The following is an 8,554-nucleotide window of genomic DNA, read 5'->3' as shown; positions in this document are numbered from 1 at the left end:
TGTGCACGTAATGACGGTTTGGCTTTAAACTATTAGGCTTAATGCAGGTTAAAAATAAAGTTGTACTGTACTTTTACTTAAAATGACGTTATGGTCTTAACTCGCTAAAAAGAATTTGCATGAATGAATCGTCATTATCTGTTTAGTGTCATTTTTGATTGTATGAATTACCATAATTACGCTTGCAAAGAAATGGAATACCGCTGTTATGAGTTTAAAGCCACTTTAACTGGTAATGGTAGCTTTAAGCGCGTTGACTGATTATTGTCACTTTAAGTTTTATGTCATGCTTTGCGGTAATTAAAATTACAAAACAGTTAATGATTAACATGATTAATTACCTTCTAGACATATTACGTTTAATACCATTGTTCCATTTAAGTTTAGCACATAAACCTACACAATTTTGATAAAATCCTATGAAAAAGACATTTTACTCTATTTTTTTGTAAAATAATAAATGTAAAATCATTTTTTACGAAGTAATTGCTATTTTGTGATCTACAAGACACAATTATTAATTTAAGATACAATATAAAAAATATGATTGCTAGTGGATAAATTTCTTGTGCATTAATATAATTAAATTATTAGCCATAAATAAGTATATTTGTTTGTTACAGTAAAAAATTGCTCAACGATATTCAAGGCTCAAAAATTCAAAGCAATCATCAATAGTATAAACACACCAGCATCTACAGATCAGTAGATCACCTATTTGCTACATCGCCACGAGCATGCACATTTCAAGCGGCCGACTAAACTTCGCATAAGTTAGGGTATACCACGTTCAAAAAAAAATCGCACCTCGCGCAAAATCGTTTCAAGCAAAAATATCTCTAATCTTATTGACTGTAATCTATCAATATTTGTATTATTTCAAAGTACAATTAAAGCCCTTTAAGAGAAAATGTGTACAACTTTCTTAAAAACAATAATCGCCAATCTGCCGTGGTTTAAAAAAAAAAAGGTATTGATGCGATTTTAATGGGACTCTAGGTGTGCTACCCCAGGCGGTTTTTAAAGGAGCTGTAAAGGTGTCATGTGGATCTTTTGCACTCCAAAGGTCACTGAGGACGAACGCCTGCAGAAAAAAAAGCCTTGAAGGCAATAGGGGTAAAACACCAGAAAAAGCAGCTCAAGTGGTACTGCTCCTAAACGGACTACGGCAGTAGCAAGTTGCTGAACGCCTAAGCATAATCCGTTTCCGGGTGCGACGAGTCTTGTTGGGGTTTCTGGAGACCAGTAACTATATCAGGAGGCCTAGATCTGAGAGAAGACGCTGCACCACCGCTAGAGACGACCGGTACATTGTATCGGCCTCTTTGCGGAACCGCTGTCTTATCGCTCCTGAGCTGCAGATACTGCTTAGAACAGCTCGAAGAACTGTAGTGAGTGTCTTCATGATCAGAAGAAGATTGAGGGAGAAGAAAATGTTACCCCGAAGAGCTGACAGGGGCTACCAATTGAAGCCAGAGCCAATACCCCAATCGAATTGCCATAAGGCTTAAGGATTGAACGTTGCAGCAATAGAGGAAAGTTTGTTCCCCAACGAGACGAAGGAGATCATTTATACCAATTATAGACGCAAAAGGGTGTACAGGAGTCAAGGAGAGCAGTTTACACCAGTCTTCACCGAAGAAACAGTCAGTTACGTGCATGTTCTGGGACGGCATTTCCATCGACGGCAAAACGGATCTCGTCTGTGTTTCCCGCACTGGCTGTGGTCGGTTTGAGGGGTCCTTAACTGCAGGCAGTTACATTATGGAGATCTTAGAAGAAGGCATGGTCTCGTACGCTGAGTTTTTTGGACCTGATTTCCAATTCATGCACGTCTACGCCCGTTGCCATACTGCCGTGATAGTGCGGGACTCCCTGCATGAGGTCGGAATGCACCGTAATGGAGTGGCAGCAACGAGCCCCGACCTGAACCCCATCGAACATCTCTGGGATGAGTTAAAACGGCTTGTTTGGTCACGGGATCCTGCTCCAGCCACCCTCAACGAGCTAGAAGCCGTAGTTATTGAGGAATGGGAAAATATTCCTCAAAAACTGATCGTAACACTGATCAGCCCCTCTAGCACAACTTGTCTTGTCGCGCGCGAGTCCATACTTGAAGTCGTGCTTAATGTATGGACTCGCGCGCGACAAGGCAAGTTGTGCTAAAAAGTCTGGTCCATAACTGATCGCATGGAAGCTACACGAAGGGCCAGAGGGAGGAACACTGGGTTTTAAGGTTAGTTTTAAGTCATTTTTTTCGATATTTGTTGATTTTATTGCGTTTGATTTTTTTTTAATTTTAACCTGAATGCACTTTGGTTACTTTTTCCTGACAATATTAATTTTTTGTATAAAATGTCATGAATTTTATGGATATTAAAATAAATGTATTACTAACGCAAATGTCAAGATTGAAAGTGATTTTTGTTTCTAATATTTTTTTAGTTATATTTTATTGTTTCAGAGGGCAAGCCAGGAGTGTTTCTAGTTTTTAAGGGCAGTAATGCTAAATAGATACAGGGTTTGAGACCGAATGTCATTTAATTCAATAAATTTTAATGTATATACATAAAAGGTGGTTTGATTGCTAATTATTCATTGAAATAAAAGGTAAATTTCATAAAAAACTGGCTATAGTGTCATTTTTCCACAAAGTAAAACGAAGATATAAAATTGTCATGTGTCCCTAAACAAAAATAAATGGAAAAGTGTCACTACCATTTTGTTTAAGCTTAATTATCTTAGAAACAAAATAAAAAAAATACAATTTACTATTATATCTATCAGGTTTAGTCACAAAACTAACAAGAACTGCCAAAAAAATTACAAGTTTGTTGTAAAAATGGCAATTTTTGACAATTCAAAAATTTCAAAACTTTAAACCATTGTACCCAAAAAAGACGTTTTTCATTTAATGACACTATGTTTTTCAAGGAGCGACGTTATTGAAAAGCTGAAAATTGTTTTCATTTTTCCTTATTTTCCCTGCAACCCCACTTTTCCCGTTAGGCATAAGTTTAACTCCAGTACGCATTTTTAGGGCAGCAACGTTCGAAGCCCTGAAAATCTGAAAATGTTAGGCGGAAACTTTTAAAAAGTATATGAATGTGTAAAGGAAAGCCGTAGCTTTCATTTGGTATATAACACATCGCGGTGTTGCTTACAGTTTTTACAGAAATTGAAGAAATGTTAAAATTGCTGGGGTGGTCCGATTTCTTTGCACCCGAGTGTATTAGTATGGATAATAATATTGAAGACAAATAAAAAGATAGAGAATAACCCCCTTCTAAAAATGTTACTAAACTGATTACTTAAAAAAATGTTTTGTTTCTTTATCTCAAATACAAAAATCAATATGACAGATTATAAAGTGTTTATAAAATAAGAGTGTACTCACGCAATAATGTCAAGCAAATTGAAGATGTTGGGATAAATACTTATAGGAGGACAGAGTTCCGAAGTCAGAAGTCTATGGATCGGGAGTAGGGAGATAATATCCAGCATTATGTATAGTTTTGGTTTTGGAGGAAACTCCCGTTTCTTAGAAACATCAGCAATTCTGAAAAAAAAAAAACCGGCCAAGAGCGTGTCGGGCCACGCTCAGTGTAGGGTTTCGTAGTTTTCCGTATTATTCTCGAAAACTACTGAACCTATCAAGTTCAAAACAATTTTCCTAGAAGGTGTTTATAAAGTTCTACTTTTGTGATTTTTTTTTTAACGGTTCAAAAGTTAGAGAGGGGGGGGGACACTTTTTTTTTCTTTAGCAGTGATTATTTCCGAAAATATTAATATTACCAAAAAACGATTTTAGTAAACCCTTATTCATTTTTAAATACCTATCCAACAATACATCACAAACATGTTGGGGTTGGAATGAAAAAAAAAAAACAGTCCCCCACTTATGTAGGGGGGGTACCCCAACAAAGCATTTTTATCCACTTTTTGTGTTACCACTTTGTCGGCGTGATTGATATACATATTGGTACCAAATTTCAGCTTTCTAGTGCTAACGGTCACTGAGATTATCCGCGGACGGACGGACGGACAGACAGACATGGCGAAACTATAAGGGTTCTTAGTTACGGAACCCTAAAAACAGGATGACATTTTAGTTTCGACAAATCAAAGTTGTATTCGTTTTGGCAAGATTTCACAATTTTTGGGTGGTTTATAACTCCTAATTCCTTCTATACACATTTTTGTACATATTCCAAAATTTATTTTGAATTTTTATTGAGTAACAATTTCTTATTTCAAAAATTCCGGGGTACAATAAATGGTACAAGGGCAAGCGAATAATTATTATCTTCAATTTGTATTTGGTCTAGATCCTTCTTCACACAGACCCCAGCGGTAGCGATACATGTACATACTTATAAATAAATAAATATTATAGGACATTCTTAGACAGAATGACTGAATCTCACGGTAAGCTCAAGAAGGCTTTTGTTGTGGGTACTCAGACAACGATATATTTATGTCGTAGGGAAATGGCTAAAACAGAGACCTGATCAAATCTCTAAGGGATATGATCAAATCACGCAGGATGTCAAAATGGAGAATCCATTTCATAATTTCTCTAGAAAAATTCAGTCATTTGGCTAAATCGCAGACTATGTTTAGTGATATCATAAAATCAGCCAATAGACATGCCACGTTTTGCCTTTTCACTAGATTTGTTTAGCGATTTGATAAAATCCCTGAATCATAACAGTAAGTTGACGAAGGAGCTTATAAAGACAACTGTGCTCATCACACAAATAAATGCCCTTACCGAGATTCGAACCCAGGACCGCGGCTTAGCAGGTAGGGTCACTATCCGCTAGGCCAGACCGGTCGTCAAATGCTCCCATGCTGTGGATGTATGCTCTCTCTTGACATCCCGAACAAGAAAATGATGGCAAAAATGTGACAAACCTGTGTATGATATGAAGAAGAGTGTCCACCCCATAGATGATGTCACAAAAATACTCGTGGAGGTGCTTGATCACGATCAGGTAAACGTGTGAGTTCATCACATCACTGCAGTAGATCGGATAGAGGGCCTCTATAGCAGTCTGTAGAATAAACGTTTGAAGCAACAATAGCATTAAAGTGTTTGTTTTTACAGATTAAGCTAAGCTAAGCGACGATATACATACTTAAATAGATAAATACATACTTATATACATAGAAAACATCCATGACTCACGAACAAATATCTGTGCTCATCACACAAATAAATGCCCTTACCGGGATTCGAACCCAGGACCGCGGCTTAGCAGGCAGGGTCACTACCGACTGAGCCAGACCGGTCGACAAACCCTGGATTTGAAGGATGCCAGGTTATATGAGCTCGGAAATATAGCCACCGGCAAGGAATTCCACTCCTTGGCAGTGCGCATAAGAAAAGAAGAAGTAAAGCGCTTCGTGCGAATTCGCGAAATATCTACCAAGTAAAGATGGAACCCGGCCGAGCGTCTAATAGTCCGATAGTAGATTGGGGACTGTGGAATAAGCTCGTGTAGTTCTTGAGCACACTCCCCGTAAACCTGTGCAACCTGTGAAACACCGTCAGACTGGCGACTTTCCGCCGGCAGACTTACCAGATTGATCCTCAAGATGACAGAGATGAGGACTACGAGACGGAAGACCGGGTGAAAGGGAAGGAAGATGATGTTCACCCAGTCTAGGTTCTCAGCCTCGTCTTGGTCTTCCTCATCATCATCGGGGTCCTCAATGTATGAACTTCTTGGTATTGTTTGCTAGAAGATGTTTATTTTATACATTCACGATTATCCTTTCAATATAAATAATACTAAGTTCTCGCGCTTTGTACACATATTTACAGTCACATACAGGTCGAATGCGATTAATTAACATTATTTTACCTTTTTTCCCAACGTTTCGGCCAGGTTGCACTGGCCGTAGTCGCGGAAGACTGACGTCCCAGCACAAAAAAAGTAAAATAATGTTAATTAATCGCGTTTGACCTGTATGTGACTTCAAATATCCTTTCAATAACTGACCATCTAGTACCTACTAATAATTTTAATAACCTTTGTGCTTGTGCTCTGTGCTAATAATTGAGAGGTGGGCAATACCAGAAATGTTATGTCAAAATAAACAGCGCACATGAAATTGCTCAAGTTTTAGTGCCACTTTTAGATAAAAAAAACGAAATTGTGATATTACATAACATACCCACGCCACAGTATAATAAAGAGTACTATCGTACAGTATGGCCACTCCCATTCCCCACTGAAAGTGCCGCCTACCCGCTCTCGGTTAGCTCACAGTTACCGCCTGTCAAAAACGCGACCAGTCGACCTGTCATATCTCACTCATACAAGCAAGGTACGCGTTCACCTACACGGACTTACACCGTCATGAATCGGGAAATATAGATGTAGTACAAAATGCTTGTCCTTACTTTTCCGGAAACGTTCGTATTTGTCATGCTAGTTCAGACAGTGTCAGTACGTCTTGTACTGAGACTAACTGAAATCGCATGACACGTTCGTACACTGAGAGAAAATACAACCAGTTTTCATGTTCGTTCAACAAGTTTTTTGGTTAAAATAGCGCCTACGTGCTCTTTGCTCTTTGGTTCAAACAACAAGCTACTTGTCATTTGAACCGGCAATATATTTGAATCAACAAGTCGATTTGCTACGTGCTCTTTGCTCTTTGGTTCAAACAACAAGCTACTTGTCATTTGAACCGGCAATATATTTGAATCAACAAGTAGATTTTATAAAAACAACCTGAAACATATTGTTTTAAACATACGTTTGGCTGATTCAAACAGATAAACGGCAACAAGTCGAACTTGTTAAATTCACAATGCAAATTTCTCTCAGTGTATGTTTCCGTTAAAATACGAAGGAAAGGCTTTGCGCACTACATCTGAATTTTGTGGTCATCCGCTCCGTGCCCTAACCCATGTGGTGACCGGTTAAGAATTTCACCCCTTTCCTCCCGTGGGTGTTGTAGAGGTCGACTGTGGGATGTAGGTTCAATTGTGGACGATGAGCTAGCAACTTGCCACTACAGTGTCACAACTTCATTTTATTTCAACCACATCAACAATATCAACATCGTTAGCAGGTTCGTGTGATCAGCTTACCTGTTTTCAAATACAGGCGTGTGTTTGTATATATCCAGCAGGGTTAGCACATGATTGCCGCGAGAGTATGTCGCCGCGAGATAAACTACCCGTCCTTATGTCATTAATACAGATAGAAGAAGACGTGTGATCTATCTCGCGGCGACATACTCCCGCGGCAATCATGTGCTAGGCCTACAGGTACGGTCAACCAATTGGAACCCTATGCCACTGTAGAACTATGTCATAGTGACATTATAAATCAGATTGTAAGAAATCTCTTACTGCTTGTCATTATAACATGGTAGAGTGGTCTAGGGTTCCAATTGGTTGACTGTACAGATGCCCTAAACGATTCACATAACCGTAGCATAAAAACAACTTAGGTACTCACATGTCGCAATGCCATATTCACTCCTTAGGGTTCCGTCATATAACTACCATAAATAGTTTAATCAGTTCTGGAATAGACAAATGAAATTAAAAACGTTTTTAGTGGCACCTATGAAACGAAAGCAAGTGAATGATGAGATGACGGACGATAGAGAGGTGGAAGAGGAAGACATGCTGCATAGACGCCAAATGACTGGGAAAAGGGCAGGCGAATGATGTTAGTGTGAAATTAATTATATTAATGTCTTGTACTGAGCGATTTTTAGTATAAAATATGTTATATCCATACACCAGCACCTACTCGAAACTGCTGCAACTTTTTATATTGACAATGATTTCTCCTATGCTTTTTGAGAAAACATTTTTTCTTAGCGTTTTGCTCTCAAGCTGTCTACTTGATAGTTGACAGCTTTTTTTTTTATTCAACATGTGTCCAGTATTCAAGTTCTAATTAGGTTTTATTTGATTAAGACTTAGTTCAAGAATGTTATGTTTTTTGTAAAATACATTTCATGTTATGGTTTGAACCTAAACTCACTTATTACTTAGTCTGCTGCTGAATTTACACAGATATTTTAAACCGCCTTTAAAAAAAATCGAAAAACGCATCTATAGGCTACGGTGACTGCTTAGCATCTGGTCAACCACATACTCTTTTCATACTAAATTGCATTAATTTCACTCCAAAAAAAAAACCGACTTTATGATGCAATTAAAATTCTCTGTCCACAATCAGCCCTCGACATTCAAACGATTCGAGTCAGCGATAGAAACCAAAACAGAAAAAAAGTTAATTAAGTTCCTTTGAGAGGAGTCTTTTGTCCTCAAGTCAATTAGGCTTTGAAAAAAAATGCAAAGCCTCCCGCGGCCGGCACTTGAAGTATTAATTTGTGTATAATTTCTGTTTCTCACCTACGTTTCTCGTTTGTAAGTTTGTTGGAGTTATCAAATATTTTTATAACGAACTAAATGAGATTTTACAGATGAAATCAAGGATTATTTATATAGGATTTACATATTTCATACTAAGAATCATACCTTCACCCCCTTCACTTATTAAATACTATCATAACG

The 8,554-nt window shown here is 38.0% G+C and overlaps 1 protein-coding gene across 1 annotated transcript; it reads right to left on the bottom strand.

The window, feature by feature from the left end:
* Positions 1-1,190: 1,190 nt before the first annotated feature.
* LOC125230427 lies at positions 1,191-7,530 on the bottom strand. Its single transcript, XM_048135563.1, has 4 exons — positions 7,482-7,530; positions 5,586-5,744; positions 4,918-5,057; positions 1,191-1,269 (listed from the first exon to the last, which is right to left on the bottom strand). Exons 1-4 carry the CDS (start codon positions 7,494-7,496, stop codon positions 1,191-1,193), a joined length of 393 nt encoding a protein of 130 aa, XP_047991520.1. The 5' UTR covers positions 7,497-7,530.
* Between the last annotated feature and the right edge of the window lie 1,024 nt (positions 7,531-8,554).

The sequence above is a fragment of the Leguminivora glycinivorella genome, chromosome 10 (assembly GCF_023078275.1).
Source record: "Leguminivora glycinivorella isolate SPB_JAAS2020 chromosome 10, LegGlyc_1.1, whole genome shotgun sequence".
NCBI lineage: Eukaryota > Metazoa > Arthropoda > Insecta > Lepidoptera > Tortricidae > Leguminivora > Leguminivora glycinivorella.
The sequence above is the reverse complement of the archived record's forward strand: the minus strand, read 5'-3'. Positions and strand labels throughout refer to the sequence as shown.

Coding starts and splice junctions, on each gene's coding strand:
- LOC125230427 (XM_048135563.1), bottom strand. Junction 5,058..5,585: donor TCATCTTGAGGATCAATCTG/GTAAGTCTGCCG, acceptor TTTATTCTACAG/ACTGCTATAGAGGCCCTCTA. Junction 1,270..4,917: donor CTTCTTCATATCATACACAG/GTTTGTCACATT, acceptor GTCTTCTCTCAG/ATCTAGGCCTCCTGATATAG.